This window comes from Poromitra crassiceps (genome assembly GCF_964638095.1).
Source record: "Poromitra crassiceps genome assembly, chromosome: 2".
NCBI lineage: Eukaryota > Metazoa > Chordata > Actinopteri > Beryciformes > Melamphaidae > Poromitra > Poromitra crassiceps.
In genome coordinates this window covers 35569618-35590031 of record NC_139624.1, presented here as the reverse complement: position 1 = coordinate 35590031, position 20414 = coordinate 35569618, and the positions used below count along the sequence as shown (strand labels likewise).

Sequence of the window (20414 nt, the reverse complement as noted above, 5' to 3'; positions counted from 1 at the left end):
TGGCTGAATCTCATACAGATTTGAATACAGCCTCCCAGCGCCATGAATATAATCATACTGGGATTTTATATTTGTCCTTTAAATATCTCTCTCACTGTGCAACTTTTTTTCCCTTGAGTATCAACTGACGTGGATTTATTTACAGATTATGGGTGGGATATATTCTGAAAGGTTGGATAAGAATGGCAACATTTTAACAATGACTTTATACTTTATTTCAGTTTGGGCAATAGGAATACCAGTGGTTTGTGTCTGACAATCATGGTTTGCTGACTCCACCTAATGGTGGTTAGTGGACAGTACATCAACCAAACAGCCAGAAGTCTCATACATGGCATGGCACAAATCAAGGAATTTTGCCCACCTGCTGGTAACACAATTTTACAGAGGTCACACCTATAAACAGAGATGCAAACTCATGAAGAGTGAAAAAAGGTGACAGATCTACCAGGGCAGACACAAAACCACTAAAAATCATTCATTTAAGCGTCCTATTTTGGGATGAAAAAGGTGACTGTCACCGAAAGGTGACTAGTTTGCATCCCTGTATAAAGAGCTGAAATGAACTGTTTACTCAGGATGTGTTCAACAGATCATCCCCATGCTACAACTGCTTCTGCTGATTCCATCTTGTCAGTAATTTTTTTTTTTACTGTACCACCGTGACATGGCATGTTTCTTTTTCATTGTTTTGTTCACACTTCATTTGCCAAGTCAATGATCAAGTGTGATATTAAGGCATCTAACTATATTTCATACTGGTTCACTTTCATTTGTGCTGGCAGGGTTAATCTTTCTGCATGATGCTCTCCAATTCAAACAGGACCACAGTATTCTTAGCATTCAAATTGAATCACAACTATCAAGACTATCACAACTATTGCAGGGCCAGTAAACCTACATGTCAAGTTTATTTGTATTTGTAAGTATACATTCAGGTGGTGTCTCGTCATAGACGCGTGGTCAATGGGTCTGCGTGGGGGGGAAATCCTCCCATTTTCCCCCACGCACACACGCATGTTAATGGAAGTAACGTGATCGAATGTATCTATAGCCCTAATTCACAAGCATGTCTCAGATGACTTTAGAGAATGTGACTGCAGAGTTAGAAAAGAGTTGTTTCAAATTGCCCCTAAACAAAAAAGTAATTATTCAGTATTAAGTTTACACAAATACAACAGGAATAGTCTACTACTCTTGAAAATGATGGCAAAATTGTTTGCACCTGACCACTAGGGGTCACACTTCATGATCTCTCTGAGGCAGACGGTGGCATAGCAGGAAGTGTCCAGGTCAAAGTTCAAGGTGAGAGTGAGTGAGTCCGGGTCCTGCTTCATCTCTAATGCCATGCCATTCAGCTGCCCCTTCCACCCCCCTCCACTGCTTTCTCCCGTAACCTCTCCTCCCTCCCCAGCTGTTGTGCTGCTCTGTAACTGGTGTTTGAGGTTGCGTGGGAATGCCAGGAGGGGGCGGTAGCAGCCAGGCAGGTTGAGTTTGAGGGCGCCAACTCGAAAGCGGCAGTTTTCCAGTCCGTCTCTGGCCAGTCTCTCCTGGTACCAAGTCCCCAAAGCGTTCTCTGGGTACCTGACAGTGTTGCCTGGCATGGGAAGTAATACCTGCAATAGATTACAAACAAACACTTGGGCTCATCAAAAACATACATACAGTACATACATAAAGGGGTCCCACAATGAACTGGTGACAGACTTTGTCCAGCTAAGACTGAGTCATTCCCATCTAAAGGAACCAAAACCACTGCACCATAAGGTAGGGCAGAAGTTTTCAAAGTGGGAGGCGGGCATTCCCAGGGGGGCTCAAAGCAGCTTCAGGGGAGGCTCAGTGAATGGAAGTGAAAAAATAGTTACATTCATTATTACCTTAATTATAAGGAGATCTCATAGAATAGCCTAAATGTGTGATTTGGTTAAAGAGATCTTTCAGAGATCGTCGTTTGGGGGAATTTGACAGTTTTTCCAACTTTCCCAGAGTCAGAAACAAACAAATGCCTTCAGACAGACCCTTTTTATGTATTTTGTGTATTCAAAAGTATGTAAAACAGCAATATCAAGCTATCTTGGCTCAATTGTTGAGTGTCTGTCTATAGGATCAAATAACATAATCATGATCCCATAGGCATCCAGGAATTGAGCGAGGGGGGCTCCTTTCTCCCAGCTTTGTCTGGGGGGAGGCCCACAGTCTCAGACTTTGAAAAGCCCTGAGGTAGGGCATCAATATTACCGCCCATTGTATGATTCATTGTTGCTTACGATGGTGATGGGGTGCTCAGCCAAAGCTGTTTTTTTCTCTCAATGATAGATGTGGTCACTCTGTGTCTGTGGCAGTAAGTGGATGCTACATTAGCAGAGACAATGTAGGAAAGAGATGCACTTAATATATACGCGTATGACATGGAAACCTATGATCATTGTGTACATTTATGATTATTGCACGCCATCGCAACAGATACTGTCAATTATGAATTCATTGCAGCGGATTGACGAGGCAGTTTTGTACGACCAATCACTTGTCCCTTTGGTTTGTTTCCCCACTACAGCACACCGCACAGGTCTTTGGACCACAAGGTTGTATGTTCAAGTCCCTAATGAACTGTGACCATTTTGAAGATGATGAAAAGTAAATCAACACTAAATCACACAGTGCAGATGCAGACAACTCAAAGCAGGTGTTTGACATCATCAATGACAAAATACCTTGATTGTCATCACTGACTGGGGTGTGGCCAGATGTTTCAGAGAAACCAATGCCGCAGCAGCTTCCTGGCTCATGTGACTTACCATTGTTTTATTAGCTAATGGAGATCATAGTCAATCTGTCAATCATAGGCTGCAGTATCACAATATTTCTCCCTTTAGTTAGATTTGTTGTACAGTACTATAGTTGTAATAATAGCAGCAGTAGTGGTGGCACTAATAGTAGTAGCAGAAGCAGTAGTAATAGTAATAGTAATACTAATAATAACAGCAGTAGTAGTACTTCTCTGTAGTGCATACCTGTCCAAGTGTGTAGACTCCCTCTTGTTCTTCTTGGCCCGTCACCACATGGATCTAGAAAAGTAAAGAACCATCTGAGATCTGTCTCTCAATTAAAGGCAGGCTAAGACCTTCCTTTGTCTCAGGCATGTGGTTAAGAGTGTGAGTGTGTGTTAATATACATGTAAATGATGCACGTTAATACTGTGTGTGAGAGAGTAAAGTAAGGTAAAGTCCCACTGATTGTCACACAAAGTGTGAAATTTGTTCTCCGCATTTGACCCATCCCCTGGGGGAGCGGTGAGCGGCAGCAGCGCCGCGCTCGGGATTATGGTGATCTAACCCCCCAATTCCGACCCTTTGATGCTGAGTGCCAAGCAGGGAGGCAATGGGTCCCATTTTTATAGTCTTTGGTATGACTCGACCGGGAATCGAACTCACAACCTCCCAGTCTCAGGGCGGACACTCAGACCACAAGGCCACTGAGATGGTAGAGTGTGTTAATATACATGTCTAAATTATGCACGTTAATACTGTGTGAGAGAGAGTGTGTTAATAATATACATGTCTAAATGATGCACGTTAATATCTTCATGTTTAAAGTGCAGCACATTGAGTTTACATCTGTATGAAATGTTTTGATTTGATCTCAGTAAATCAACAGGCCTAATGGGTAGAGAGACTGTCCTGTCAGGCCAATGTGCTGAACAACCATGTGAAGTTCTGAAGTGTCCTTGAGCAAAACACTGAATTCCTGCCTGCTAAATGCCCTAAATCCAAATATAATTTAAATGTCGTTTTCAGTGTTTACGCCGCAGTTCAACAGCAAATGGTAGAGGAGTGACAGCTTGTACATATCAATACACAACATGCTAGTTACAGCAATGAACAGACTGTTTGGGACCGTTTTCGGGTAGCAATGGTAAAACTAAAAGTGAAAATGCAGGTGATTGGCACGTCAGTTGATTCTATAGATACAGTCGGTCTGTGTGGGAACGCCCACAAAATGTTACTACGGCTGGCGCGCAAGGTGGACCTAATTCAACAATGTGATGTGAGGTGCACATATGATAACTGCATGGCATTTGCTTTTCACACCATACCATAGTGCTTTTCACACTGCAGCTGAAATGTCAGTGCATAAAATGAATGTCACAACAAATGTAAGCAGTGTGCAACCATGTTCTTCTAGATTGTGTCTTATCTTACCTGAGGCAAGCTGGATTCCCCGGTGCTCTCTGGTTTGTTTTGCCCTGCCTGCCTCCACACCAGGTCTCCTTGCCTGGCTCTGTGGCCCAGAGTAGACAATCTGTGTGCCACTGCCTCGTTCCACACTCTGACAGCCACAAACATACAGATCATCACACTTATCACTATCACAGGATTATAAACGAGGCAAGAAACAAACTATATTGTCAACAGAAAAAAGTGTCTGGTAATTCCAATATAATTTCAGCTAACTTGACTTTTGGTTGGTTATTGGTTAATAGAATATTCAAACTTACAACCAAAGTACTTGGCTGGCAGCTGGTGTTAATTTCCTAACCTGACTCTGAATTATTGTATGACAGCCTTTCATAATAAAGTCTGATCCTTGTAAAAACTAAAGCAAACAAAGTGGATAAACGCACATTAAAGATGACTTGGTTTATGAATTGGAGAGGTCAGGAAAGCAGGTTTATGACAGGAAGGTTGCTGGGTTGAAGGCATTGAAGGACATTGCTGAAAAAGAGTTTTCAGCAAACCTCCCATTCGAAAAACAAACAAACAAATCAAAAACATGTCAGGATGCGTTAGTGCAGCTAACCTGCTACAGTAGGCGTGTGGGTAGAAGACTCTCATGCCATGGGGCAGGCTGAGCCAGGCACGGGCGCAGCCGTCCGACCCTGTCCCGTAGCGGTGCAGCGCACGCAGCATCAACCGCTCCCTGGCCTTGGACATGGGCATCAACACCAGGCTCTCCTTGGCGTTGTCTAGGTTGGAGTACCAGAAGAGACAGGAAAATGTGAAAAAAGAGAATGAAAAACTTGTAATAATCTTCTACGTTGTATACTGTATGAAAAAGTCCACTTTGCTTCTCTTCTATCGATCATTACTGTTATAATAAAACAGTGATTCAACCTATACCCAGGTCATAAAAGCTTTTATAATTGATTTGCCGTTCTAAACACGTAGGACTTTCTAGGAAAAATCCTCTGGTGGAAGACTGGGGAGGTGATGTGTTTTACATTTCCAACAGCAGCAACAGTGGTTTATTTGGAATAAGCACAAGGACTGGGTGGTTAACATGAGCAGCGATAGCCACCATGACAAAGGAAAGAGCGCCACCTACAGAAACTTCATCAACAGAAAATCCAAGGAAAAAGATGTCACAGTGCTGGACACATTGTTTGTTACGATTCTTAATCTACAATGGGCTATGATTTTATATAGGTATATATTTAAAATGTCCTGGGAAGGGACATTAACATCATTTCTTTTTAGCCAGGGAAAGCATATAGCCACAGGGACCACAGCTCTTCAATTTACACTGTTAACCGAGGTGAATTGAGATTGTAATCAACAATACAGCAAACTATCCATGTTATGTCAGTTCTCACCTGTTTGGAGGAAGTGTCTCTTGGCCTGGCTCTGAGGATCATCCCCTTCCTCTGGGGTGAAGAACAGACGCACGGCACTCCCCTGATTCACACACAGCAATACACATCAACAACAGCTTAGTTCCTGCAATAGGCTATCAACAGGGTTTACTGTTTGTGGGATGGTGCAATTTACTGCTGAGGGTTAGTGGAGGTGTTGCAGGCCGAGTGCAGTGAGCGATGTCCAGTGGCTGCTCACCCGAGTTTCACAGTACAAGATAGCAGATCCTGTGTTTTGGTAAATGTCTGTAAAACCTACCATGTCTTCTTTGAGTAGAGCCAGTCCGACTCGGTCAGATTGAACGCTCTGCGCGCTGCCAAACCTCTGTGGTCCGTAGTAGTTCACGAAGCCTCTGGCCTGCAAGGAACAACAACCAAGGAACCCACCGTTTCAAAAAGTGACGCCTACTCTTTCAAAATAATCGACCGCAAAATAAACACAAATGGGACTTTGTGAACGATAGCAGATCATTTGGTTGACAAATGACAACACTTACTAACTCGCTTCACCTACATTTTAGAGATTGTGATCTGATGAACTTAAGTTAATGATTATTTTTCCAAGCATGTTTTGGCATTCAGATATTCATACAACTCATCCCCACTGGGCTGATCCATAACACAGATTAAGCCTAGTACTACACTAAAATATCCCATTTGGTGGAAATCTCTATTAAAGACAAATTTTAGCCTAATCCATCTGTGACTCTAATCCATGCCTGTGTGACTCCTACACATGAAGTTGAGGACATTATTCAAATGAAGTTCATTCGTGGTGGCTCGCCGCTAAAAAATTGACACCATCAATCTCTAGTTTTGGACAAGATACAACATACAACAACATTATACATTGTGCTAATATGCTTGGTTGTGAAGTAGAGATGTAACGATATGAAAATTTCACATCACGATTATCGTGACCAAAATGATCATGGTTATCGTATTATCACGGTATTTGTAAATAATTGCTGAAAATGTTCAAAAAGTACTGAAATCATTTTACAACGTTTTATATTGAAAACTCAGACCCAAAAAGGATTGATACACTCACTGAAATCATTTCTCCAAGGCTGCACATTTGCATCTGGGAGACTGTTGCCAACTTTGGTTGATGATGGACAGTATTTACCATGTTTTTCAAAGCACAGTAATCAGGGTACCACGGTAATCACGGTACCACGATTTTAATGATAATGAAAATTTGAAACGGTACGGTTATCGTAAGGAATTTTTGTCATGGTTATCATTAAAACCGGTTATCGTTACATCCCTATTGTGAACATAATTGTGTTGCAAGATAAGAAAGCAATCCTGGGTTGTCCCAGAGAAAACATACATCAGCTGAAATAAGAATAAGACCTTGACGTTCTCCACCGCTTGCTGTACCAGTGCTGCCAGGTGAGTGTGTGTGTCTGGGCCAGCCAGGTGTGTGTTGCTAGCCCTGTGTGGTCTCAGGTCGCGGACGACAAGGTCAAAGTGGTTCCCCTGCAGGCGGCCAAGCCTCAGAGGCTCGCTGACGGAGCGGATCTGAGACAGACGCATCCCTCTCCTCTCGAACTCCGCTGTCTTCTCTCTCAGCCTGATGACACACAAAAACATCAACCGAATGCATTCAGCCAGGCCTAAATATAGAAAAAAGTATCCCTATTGGTACCAAAAGATACTGAAAGCTAGGGAAGAAAGACTGAGGAATTTAATTCAGCGTGGTTTTACTCCATTTATAAATGCAGATGGCTTGTAATACAGTTATTTATCACATTGTGCTATGAAATGTACTTTGATTCAACAAACAAAAAAAAGTATAAAAAAGTTTACTGTTCTAGAACCGGTATTGAAATGATTTTGAAAGTGTCAAATAGGTGTATGGTATCATGGTGGTTCATTTTTTATTTCAGTGTGACTGCAAATCATTTTGGATAAGAGCATGAGCTAAATGACATACTGTAAATGTCAAATGCAACACAGTCCAACCAAATGTACATTATAAAGGAGCAGCAGCAGTACCGTTGTGGTGAGACCTTCTTGACCACCATGGACTGGTAGGTGATGGCTCTCTTGTCCTTGATACCAGCGTAGGTGAAATCAGAGGGCAGGATCCCCAGCGCTGCGGCCATGTAGCTGATGGCCTCCAGAGTCTCCAGGTTCTCCTTACACAGGATGAAGGCTGCAGGGGAGCAGACACATGTCACACAGGTTGGGAATGAGAGCTTTGACTGGTTGTTTTGTATTTTTGTTTCACTTTAAATCTTTACTGTCCCATAACAGAAATGTGGGTATGTGTCACATCTCTGAATCACATCAAAGAGTTCCTACATCATTTCAATTATAAAATTCCGTATTTCCCTACTACAACCTTAATATCTTGAATGAATTTGAAGGTTTGGGTTAGTGTTCGATTTTGGCCAATGATATATGCTGAGAGTCATCTTGCCCAGTTCCTATTAGTTACACCACATCACCCTGTAGTTTATTTATGATGAAATCATCAAGAAATACAATAGCTGAACAGTGACAGGTCTAAAACCACAGAAAGGGGGAAATGTGACGAACAACTTTTCCCCAGGTTTTCTGTCCAATATCACAAACTTTCTGATTTCTGTTCTTATTTATTTTCCCGACTTCACAGTGTTATAGAGGAAACCTGTAAACTACACAAACATCAATAAAGTACCAGTTGATAAGAACAGAGAGGAGACTCACCGGTGTAAACCTCTTCGTCCTTACAGTCCTCGGTGGCTCTCTTCCTGGCTCGGCCTTTCTCTCTCAGCCTCACTGAGATAGCCGTGCCACCATGCTCGCTGAAGCTCTTCGTCTCCACCAGTTTGCCGAACCGTCTGCCGAGGAAGTGGTGCACGGCCGTCCTGTGATCCTTGTTGTCGTCGGCTCCAAACATGTAGGACGAGCCCGGCACTTTGGCATCTACAAACCGGAAGAAGTCCTCCGCCTCGTCCGCTGTGACCAATCCGGAGAGCTCTCTGTAGTCTGGGTCTTCTCTCACCCGGATCTCAGGCTGATTGGTGACTGTCATGAGGAAGGGGAAGCGGTGGCGGACGGCCCGGTGGACGTTGGCTCTCTGGTGTCTGTCGGGGAAGGATCCTAGCGTCAGCTCTCGCCCGGCCGGCTTCTGCCCCTCATCCTCATCCTCATCCATGCCCGATTCGTCTTTGAGACTTACCACAAAGTGCTCAAGCTCCTCGCTGACTGACTGGCCTAAAATCACACTCAGGTCAAAGCTATCCAGACTAGGTACGGTGTTGTCCACCTTACAGTCAGCCGAGGTATGTGTAGCCTGTGAAACTGGGAGAGAAGAAGTGTCTTGTTTAAACCCTGTAGTGGCTTCACTCCTGTTTCCACGACTGCTGGCCTGATCTGGCATGTGAGGAGCCTGTCTGTCTGTCCGTTTATTGACTAGCTGTCCACTGATGTCTATCTCCGTCACAACAAAGTCCCTGGTGAAGTTTTTGATGCTCCCACGAAAACCTTCATGGTTTGATATGAAGCATACAGGGATGCTCACAGCATCACAGCCCTCCTTCATCCTCACTTGGTCCATCGACTGAATTCCCTGGGGGTTTCTACTTCAGACTGGTCTCATGCCACTGCAAAAAAACAAAAAACAAAAAAACAGACACAGGGATAACATGTTAAACATCTCATACTGCTACAAACAAAAAGACAATCGAGGAACTCCAAATATATATGGATGCCTACCGCTAACACCGCTAACTCTTGTTATGATTTGGCGCTATATAAATATAAAATTGGCGCTATATATAAAATTGATTGATTGATTGAAGGAGATATTTAAAATTGTTTTATTGTAGTGGCTACATTATATTAATAAAAAAAAAGACAACATGTTTCGACCACGGACCAGGATTCTTCAGGGCTTTGCCCCCGTTTTGCAAGAGCACCCACACTGTTTTGATCCTTGTTTGACAATAGCGCAACCAGTCTCTCCCCCTCCCCCGAACGCTACGTTACGTTATCTATTACTGAAGACAGTGGGGTGTTGATAGTCTCTACTATCAATCAGAATGTAGCGTTAATTAAATGCAAATACCTCATATGCTGCTGGATGAATCAATGTCCATGATTACACCGTTATCTCGACTTTCATGATAGAGGAACCTCAAGCTGCACGAGCGCAAACAAAACAAATAAGGCCTATGTCTGTCTCCGAAATACCAATATGACTTTGTTATAACATAATATTAATGGAATTGGTCTACTTATCAGGTATTTAGCAGGTGATACACACACACGCAACATGTAAACAAAACCACGCTAAAGCAGAAAACAAGTCTGTGTACTTCCGCATCACGTGACCCAGCCGAGTGCGTTTCTTAAAGGGGCCGCGCACACATCTGGCGTGATTGCAGTGATTTTTTGAGAACTCTAGTAGTAAACACCAGTACAGATCACAGTACAGACACAAGCCCACATTATCCAGACCAGTGTTATACATTGTTTGTTGAATAGTAACATACAACTAATATAGTACTAATAAAAAACATTTTCTGAAAATGTAGCCTACTAAATAGGCTACATATAAAATTGAAGAATGCATCAAATATTTTTTTCTTCTTGAGAAAATAAAGCAAAACTAGGGTACCACCTAACATAGTTTACATAGCATAACATGACAGTCTACTTGGCCCTTGGGTCAGGAAACTTGAGACTTGGAAACACAGAATTTATCAGTCTAGACCAGGGGTGGGCAAAAAAAAATCGGTAACACTTTATAATAACGTTCAGTAGTAAGTCATTTATAAGCTATTAGTTAATGATGAACTAATCATTTACAAAACATTAATATACATAGATGATTAATATGTGTTATGTAAACATATCACAAATGTGTTGTAAGTCATCTATATGAATGAATGAATATTTTTGAATGAATGAATATTTTATTTTCGTGTCAGGACAATTACATGACCCATCCCACATGGGATTATCAGACACATCAACATTCAATATTTAACAAAACATAACATTCTGGTATGTTACCCAACCAGAAGCTTTCAGTGCAGCCCAAATTAGAGAGTATACATGCAGACATAATATGCCTATACATATACATACATATACATTCATACATACCTGCACTGAATACGAAAATAAAATGAAAAAATAAATAGAAAATAAACTCTACTTTATCAGTTATACGTCAACCTTCTCCTCCTGTCCCATGCTTTAGAAAGAAATTCAGAGAATGCAAAAATATTATCAAAAAGAAATTCGAGTATTACTCCGTTCTCACTATCTATCATATTTAGCTCAGGAGTATGGACTCTTTTAAACATTGTTTCTCTCAAGTCATGATACAAAGGACAATATAAAATGAAATGAATTTCATTTTCCACCTCATTCAACTCACAATATTCACATATTCTATCCTCCTCAGCTACCCCTCTGTATCTTCCTGTTTCAATATGTAATGGTAGGATGCCACATCTTATCTGTGCACAGAGTGATCTCTGACTTTTTGACAAATTATACAAAACATATTTTTCACATTTATAATCTTTTTTAAATAAACAATATGTTCTTAATTTTGGCTTTTGCCAAATTTCTTCAGCCCAGGATTGTAGACATTTAACCCGGATTCGATTTTTAAACTCCTCCACATTCACAGTTTTTCATTGGAAATAATGGTCTTCCAGACCACATTCCTGTAGTAAGTCATACAGTTCAGAGACCCATTCCCCATCAACAAACAAATCCCAAAAGAAAATATGGCTAGCCACCCTGTTGGGTGGTAAACCCAGCAGCCTGTTCCAAAGACCCACCATACTGGCCTTCCACCTAATTTCACAGGAGTCCCACCCCATATCTCCATTAGCTGCCAAAATGGGGGCATATTTATGAAGTCCCAGATAGAATCTGATTGCTCGATTCTGAACTCGTTCATTCAACTGAAACCTTTTGAAACCCCAAACCCCCGAAACATAATCTAAGACAGGACATACACAGGTTTGATACAATTTCGAATAAGTAGAGTAGCCCATATCTCTCAACATTTTAGTCTTACCAATAATACCTCCCAGTGCCCTGCTTGCTGAGTCTGCTAGAACAGAAACACCATGGAAAAACGACATGTATTCATCAAAAAACAAACCAAGGTATTTATACTTATCTGTAAACTCGAGTTGTTTGTCACCAATACAGAACTGAAAACAACTTCTCTCTTTCCCTGGACTTCTAAAGTGCATTACTTGTGATTTCTTTTGATTAATACACAGTCTCCATTTCTTACACCACTCATTAACACATATCAGCATCATTTGTAAATCTTCTTCCCTTTCTGAGAGCAAAATAATATCGTCCGCATAAAGAAGGATGTTTACAATTACCTGATCACATAATACCCCTTTCCCCAGTTGCTTTATCTCTCTGGCCAAATCATTAATGAAAACGGCGAATAGAGTTGGAGACAACTCTATTCTAAACTTTATTAAATCATGAAATGATCATACATAAATTATTAGTAAATGATTAATAAGTGATTAGTCACTATATTATGGATCACTTGTAAGTCATTCAAAGTTTTTTTATTCCAACAATGTCTCTTTGTTAATCATGAACAAATGATGAGCAAATCATTAGTAAATGATGTATAAGCTAGTCGATAATTATGAATCACTTGTAAGTCATTCAGTTTTTATATTTCAACTATCTGTTCTGTTTCGTCACTATACACATTTGTTAATCATGAACAAATGATGAGCAAATCATTACTATATGAACTGCATATCATTTGTTGATGTATCATTAATTACTTGTAAGGTAGCCTGTTAAAAGCCTCAAAACAACTATGATCAGTGTTACTGTACCATTTCAATCATGAGAGACCAGTGGGTAAAATTTGACAAGCAAGCTTTATTCACAAATGGCATGGCAACTAATTCTTTGGCATGGCAACTCATTCTTTGGTGTAATGACTCCGTGGTAAGATGCCTCTCTTCTTGTGGTGAGAGAGGAGGGCATCTACTCAGTCTAGGATAGAGAATACTGTACCAGCTATGACCTGTTAGTGAAGCTCCTCCCCAGGCCAACAGAAGCAGTCAGCACTTAGAAGCACTGCAGCACAAACTACAAAGTCTTCCTCAACTGTAATAAATGATGTGTAAATCAATTGCAAGTCACTTATGAGGCTTTCTGTATCCCCTGATCTAAAGTGTAAACAATCCATCACACATAAATGTGTTACATCATTTGTAGATACCTGTGAGCTTGTTAGAATTCAAAATCCTTTCTACCAACACTTAACTAGCCTGTACTCTACTGTAGGCTACTGTACTGTACAGTCAACCTAGCTAGTGACATCATCTAGCAGCGACCTACTGTAGTTGGCAAAAAGGTGAAATGTTATGATTTCATGAGCCATGATCAAATGTTTCATGTCCTCATGTCCTCACACAAGTCATCTTTGTTTAATTTGATTGCAGAATGTGAATCTATTTTCTTATTTTTTTTTATATCTTATCAATAAACATTATTTTCTACTGAGTCAGCGTCTGGGCATGCTTCCTGTTTTTATGAACTTTTGCTGAGGCTATTGCCTTCAGTTCTCCCTGTGGTTGCTATCTGGTATGGTTCCTGTGGTTGCTATAGGGTATGGTCCCTGTGGTTGCTATCTGGGAAGTCTCACTTTTGAAATTATAGTTGAAAGTCGTAGAGAATGTTTGTTGTGATCATAGTTTCACTTTTATCTCTCAAAGCTACAATACAGTCATGGAACTCTGGACAAATTCATATCAGAAACATTCTGATTTTGGTTTGAGAGACAAAATCTCATCAAAGCGGCCCTGAGGTGGACTAAGTTAGGGGCCCTTGATATGAAAAAGGTTGAGAATCACTGGGGGGACCTAAATCTCTCTCTCTCTCTCTCTCTCTCTCTCTCTCTCTCTCTCTCTCTCTCTCTCTCTCGCTCTCTCTCTCAATAATGACATATAGGCCTAAATTAAGTAGCCTATAAATAAACAAACCTAAACATGTGTCCTTGTGTACTTTTGGGTAATAATAACGTTCAGTCGTAAGTCATTTATAAGCCTTTAGTTAATGATGAACTAATCATTTACAAAACATGAATATACATTTGTAGATGATTAATAAATGCTATGTTAACATATCACAAATGTGTTGTAAGTCATCTATAAACTTGTAGTAAATGAAGTGTTCCTCAGCTGTTATAAATGATGTGTTATCATTTACAATTAATTTACAAGGCTTTCTGCATCCCCTAATCTAAAGTGTAAACCATTCACATATAAATGTGTTGCATACAAGGGGGTAGCTCTGTCAAAATTGAATCCAATGCGGAAGTGCACATAAACCCGCATTCTTTCGAATGGCCTGCAGGGGGTGACCCATTGGTCTGTGGACTTCTGTTTTTTGATGCCTCACATATGGCATTTCGGCCATTGCCATCTTGGATCTCGACACAAGTCATCTTTGTTTAATTTGATTGCAGAATGTGAATCTATTTTCTTATTTTCTTATATCTTATCAATAAACATTATTTTCTACTGAGTCAGCGTCTGGGCATGCTTCCTGTTTTTATCAACTTTTGCTGAGGCTATTGCCTTCAGTTCTCTATCTTGCTATCTGGTATGGTTCCTGTGGTTGCTATAGGGTATGGTCCCTGTGGTTGCTATCTGGGAAGTCTCACTTTTGAAATTATAGTCAAAAGTCGTAGAGAATGTTTGTTGTGATCATAGTTTCACTTTTATCTCTCAAAGCTACAATACAGCCATGGAACTCTGGACAAATTCTTATCAGAATAAATGTGTGCCATACGCCAGGCACCAAAACAGTTGGGTCTTGTGGTGACCTCCGTGTCGGAGATGCTACAGATTACAAAGTCCAAGTCCTGGAAATCGCTCCTCTGATCGAGGTAACCTCCAGACACCAACCTCTGACTTACTGTAGCTGAGATAAAGCTGCACATTTTTTTTACCTGTATGGCTATATTTTATTGATGAGTTTTCATTTGTATGTGTGTGTGTGTGTGTGTGTGTGTGTGTGTGTGTGTGTGCGTGTGTGTGTGTGTGTGTGTGTGTTTTGTTGAACTCTATCCCAGTCAAATGTGAGCCGTATCATTTGGCACTACCAGTACCTGAGCTGGCCTGACCACTGTGTTCCCCAGGAGCCAGGCGGCGTCCTCAGCTTCCTCACAACGCCAAACAGGCAGAGTTTCCTGATGCTGCACCAATGGTCATCCACTGCAGATAATGAACAGCTGATAACCTAACCAACCCAAAGGTCACAAAGAGCTTATAGTAAACCTAAACTCAAACTCTTATTGTGGCATCATTTCATACAGCATTTCACAGACAGACTGCACAGCATGTGCCACCTATCAGTGTTGGGATGTTTTGTGGGCTTGGGCCTAATCAAAACTACTGAAAATGTGTTGAAAAATGTAAAAAATGCATGAGAATCAATAGGAAAACGACTGCAACCCCCCCCCCCCCCCCCCCCCCCCTGCGAGACACACACACACAGACACACACACACACACACAGACACACTGTGTTAGGGAGATCGTAAATCTCAAACTTTAAATCTGTCTTGGCTAGGGGAAGACATTTTTACTTCTATAGCTTTGTTAAAAATATCTCAGTTGCCTTTTTTAAACTAAATTCGTTTGATAACATTAGGTTTGATTATAAGAAATTGAGGTTTAAGATTAAGATGATTTCTATTTTCAGGATTAAGATTAGTAGTAGTAGAATTAAAGGTTTTGAGTCTACTGACTCAAATCCTTTTGGAATCTTCCCCTTGTGATGTTACTGAGGCTAGTTGTGCTTGTATTTTTGTTGTTGGTTGAGTCAAGTGATTATCTTACCCTTATGTTACCCTTATGCATACTATATTATGTGTGTTCGTATGTTTACAAAGCTGCACAGCATTAATAATCGTTTCTTTTAACAACTCCTATCATGGCCTGCACGATATGAGGAGAATCTGCAATATGCGATAACATTGTTCAATATTGCAATGACGATATGACTTGTGATAAATAAACAAGTATTGAAGTATACAGTTCCTGTGTCTTTCTGCTTTAATACTGCGAACATAGACCCCAAACATTGAATAGCCTACGCCTACGCATGGCTCTCTGTTACCGACTCAAGCTGAAACTACACACAGCGTGTTTGGGCTTTGGCGGAGGGGCGGAGCCACCGCTGCAAGGGAAAGGATTGGATTTACACTAGATTTACAACACAAGACAAAAGGATCAGATGCTGTGAGAATGCATGAAATAAAATTATTTTTGTTATTCATTGCGTTTCAGGCCGTCTTTGCGGTGAAAATGCGATTTATCGTGCAGCCCTAATAATAGCATCAAGTCCTTTTCAAATCCCTTTGAAGCGCTCCCAAATGAACATGCTTCTTTTGATGTTTTGCTGAGCCCTCCTCACTCCAAACATCTCATCTCTAGGTTTGTATGTCTGTTTGACAATTGCACGATGGCCTCTACTGAGAGGATCAGAGAGGAGTGGCAGGGGGAACTTGGTATTGATTTATCTGACATTATATGGGAAAGGAGTTTGTCTGTGATACAACTCTGCTCAGTTAATAGCAGACACCAGCTGATCCAATTTAAAGTCGCTCACCGTCTTCACTACTCCAAGCATAAATTAAACAAGATCTTCCCTTCTGTCTCGCCACCGTGTGACAGGTGTCAAGTTTCGGAGGGCACATTATCTCATGCCTTCTGGTTCTGCCCCTTACTAACGGCATTCTCGGCCAAAATATTTGATTGGTACTCTAAAGCGTAAAAATAACCCTTCAGCCGGAGTCATAACTCGCCATCTTTGGCTGCTCCGAGTCCTCTCTGAACTTCCCTACAGCTGTGCAACAGTTTCTGATGCAGGGGACAACTGTTGCCAAAAAACTCATTCTGCAGGAATGGAAATCCCCCTCTTCACCTTCTTTTCAATTGTGGTTGACGGACATGACCTCTGTCATACGGATGGAGAAACTTAGGTTCCTGAGGACCAACTCATATAAAAAATTCACAACTATTTGGGACCCGTTTCTAGCTTACCTTGATGAGGTTAGGGGCGACGGGTGACTTGCATGGCTGTTTTTTTATGGACCCCTTGCGTGGGTTCCCATGCACAATGTCCCTTACAAGCAGGGGCCGGCTGTAGCTCAGGAGGTAGAGCGGGTCGTCCACTAATCGCTTTGGATAAAAGAGGTCGGTGGTTCGATTCCCGCCTCCTCCAGTCTGCATGTCGAAGTGTCCTTGGGCAAGATACTGAACCCCAAATTGTTCCTGATGGTGTGCCAGCACCCTGCGTGGTAGCCTGCCGCCATCGGTGTATGAATGGGTGAATGTACCTACTGATTGTAAAGCGCTTTGGATAAAAGCGCTATATAAATGCAGGCCATTTACCATTTACCATTTATAAGCATATAAGCATCTTGCGGAGCTGGTGGCACCATGTTGCAATATTGAGCATCGATAATATTCTATGTACTGTATATTATTTATTTATTTTTTCCTGTGACTGAGCTTGTTTGTTTGTTTTGTTTGTGTATTGTTAAAAAAAATTGAAGAAATGAAGTCTTAGACTATTTTCAATAATGAAGACTACTTAACAGCAACGCCCAATCTCGTCATATCACAGTGCACGCCCCCTTTCTTTGAGGTCGTATAACCTATTCATTGTTAGGCTCGCCCCCTTTCTCTGATGCTGTCCCCTCACCCATTCACAGTTTACCACTCATGTGGCAATAACCAATCAGCCCAAGGTATTCCTCTCCAGCTGATCCCAATCACCTAATCAGCGTAGTATATCAGGGTCCATGTTTACTCTGTTTGCTATGTGCTGTGTATGTGTCATTCTCAGTTGCTGATCATCATCGCTGAAGCAGTTGTTTTGCCCCACCTCCTCCCCTGACACCACCATCGGTCATGACTCCTGATAGAAGAATTCCCTATGGGGGATTTCCTATCCTATTCTTCACTGACGACGCCCTCTCATCATCTCAGGAGAGCGTCATCATATCATGGAGTCATACGCCAAAATTAATATGTTGTCTCATTAAAGCTTGTTATCCTTTCTACTAGTCTCTCATTATTGAAGAAGAAAAAAAGTCATTTTCAAATCCACTAGTCTCTGCAAAGGGACCAAATGCATGTGTGAAATGACCAACCCTTCCTTACCCGTCGTAATAAAGTGAAAGTTCACCACTGCATCCATGATAACTTAAGACAGAGGTTCCTAAACTTTTCAGACCAAGTAGCCACTATGTACCAAATCACATTTTCCAAGTACTGTACCACTTCCCACTGTGGCTACCAGTGCAATAGCATCAGAAAGGCTAATTAGTAGTAGGCTACTGGAGGGCAGTGGTTCCCAACCTTTTTTGTCTTATGTACCCCTTGAGCTGTTTTGCCATGCCAATAATACCCCCTCACTCATGCCTGTTGATGATGCTCCTAAATGTGTTCTATAACTTTTAGTGTAATATACAGATGTAAATCCATACAAAAGATATTTCTCACCGAACTGCCGGTGTGTGGGCATGGCCTCCTTTTTCCTTTTGTAACCAGGCTCCCCTAAACCTGAATCTGGTGCGACAGCAACTGGATTTTTTTTCCCCAGTTTTTCGGAACAACACATGAACAAGACAAACAGGCTCAGAAAAGCAAAACGAAAGAAAAAACAAATAAACAAACAAACAAACAGAAACAAATGATGATCAACATTCAGTGCTACCAGTCGTGTAAGGTGCTTATATGCTTATAAGAGGTACAGTATTGTGCTCGGGATCCCACACAGGGGGTCTGTGGGGAACCAGTCTGGTGAATCATCCGTCTCCCTCAACCTCAACAAGGTAGGCTAGAAACAGGTCCCAAATGGCAAAGAATGTCTTTAGTGAGTCGGTCCTCAGGCACCTAAGCCTCTCCATCCGTATAACAGAGGTCATATCCGTCAGCCACAATTGAAAAGAAGGCGAAGTAGAAGACTTCCATTCTTTCAAGATTAGTTTTTTGGCAACAATTGTCCCTTGTGTCAGAGATTGCTGCACAGTTGTGGGGAAGTCCAGAGAGGATTCAGAAGAATTTAATAAAGAAGTAATGTACAGGTATACTTAATCAGTTAACAAAGTACATCTTCAGAGGAGGCCCTACAGCCTGACGAAGACCACCGTGCTCTGAGAAGAAGACCACAGTGCTCTGAGAAGAAGACCACAGTGCTCTGAGAAGAAGACCACCGTGCTCTGAGAAGAAGACCACAGTGCTCTGAGAAGAAGACCACAGTGCTCTGAGAAGAAGACCACAGTGCTCTGAGAAGAAGACCACAGTGCTCTGAGAAGAAGACCACCGTGCTCTGAGAAGAAGACCACAGTGCTCTGAGAAGAAGACCACAGTGCTCTGAGAAGAAGACCACAGTGCTCTGAGAAGAAGGGGAAGTGGGATTATGGCAAGGTATGGCACTCGCCATACTCCCTAAACGAGCAGATGGCCAGTGAATTTTGTCTTGAATTGTGCGTTAATGACACACATAATATGCTACATGTAAGCTGTGACACTTGTGTAGTTATGAATAATTCTGCCTGAACAGATCTCCTTACTTATCAATTATGTTGTTTGTTTAGCATAACTTGCAGGCAGTCTTTCTAGCTCAATTGACTGACGGTTTACAGACTTTGTAGACAGTTATCTGTAGAGATGGCTGGTGAATTTTGTCCAAGGGGGCTATACAAAAAAAAAATATATAGGGCCGAGACTGAGTGATATGGTTGAAGTCAATATGATAATCGTAAGGATTTTTCTCTATCAATACTGTTGTTCATGCTAATGTATCTTATTTAGGATTATGTATTTAAACTCTGTTCATGGAAATAAACAAACCCTCCAATGACAAATAATTACAGTTACACTTCCTCACATATGCTAGCCTATATTGTTTTTACTGCTGTATTGTGTTGGTCATGTTTATTAACAAAAAGAAGGCTACATTCATTTAACTACTTTGTGGTCTATTCTTAATGTAGGCTAAAACATTAATATTTGTAGAGGTTAGGGGCATACAGTACCTGCCAACACTCCAGATTTACGCAGGAGTCTCCCGATTTTTAACCCTTTCTCCTGCTATGCTCCCGATTGGTAATTTCTCTCGCTAATCTCCCGATTTGTAGGATACTGTATGTGTCGTGGTACCTGGCAACCCAACCCAGAGGCAGTGACGAGTGACGCAAGGTGCGTAACCATAGGCGGATTATGACGGGCCCCTGGGCCTGGATGCATAATGGGCCCCCCTCACAGCGCACATACGCACAATTAAGGCCAGAATAATAACTAAGACGTACGCTCACCTGCATCTCAACAGGATTTACAGCCACCTGAAAACTCAAATCCAACAGCACAATAACAAGAAATATACTCACCTGTATCCAACACAGGATTTGCAAAGCAACCGAGGACACAGGTGTTTTCCATTAAATCAGGGTTTTTTATTTACCCAAAGAATGAAAGTTTGACAAACGAAAAATATAATGCCTAGGTAAATAAAAGAGGTCAACAAAACAGAACTATAATGAAATAGAGCAAAGTAACAGGTATTAACTGAACAAACTGACCTGCTACAATGAAACATGGGGAGACATATACTGTATAGTGACTGGGGCAAACCAAATGAAACACAGGGAGTAAACAAAATGGACGCCAACTACTACTGGACCTCTACTTCACCTCTACTTGGACCTCTACTTCACTCGCAACAGTCACTGACGTTTATTCATCATGACACAACAT

At 41.4% G+C, this 20414-nt stretch overlaps 1 protein-coding gene across 1 annotated transcript; it reads right to left on the bottom strand.

Annotated features, from left to right (window-relative positions):
* Nucleotides 1-247: 247 nt before the first annotated feature.
* On the bottom strand, nt 248-9848 carry pus7l (pseudouridine synthase 7 like). Its single transcript, XM_083657009.1, has 10 exons — nt 9693-9848; nt 8330-9228; nt 7634-7793; nt 6989-7208; nt 5889-5987; nt 5591-5672; nt 4798-4963; nt 4200-4326; nt 3012-3065; nt 248-1616 (listed from the first exon to the last, which is right to left on the bottom strand). Exons 2-10 carry the CDS (start codon nt 9180-9182, stop codon nt 1233-1235), a joined length of 2145 nt encoding a protein of 714 aa, XP_083513135.1. The 5' UTR covers nt 9183-9228; nt 9693-9848; the 3' UTR covers nt 248-1232.
* Between the last annotated feature and the right edge of the window lie 10566 nt (nt 9849-20414).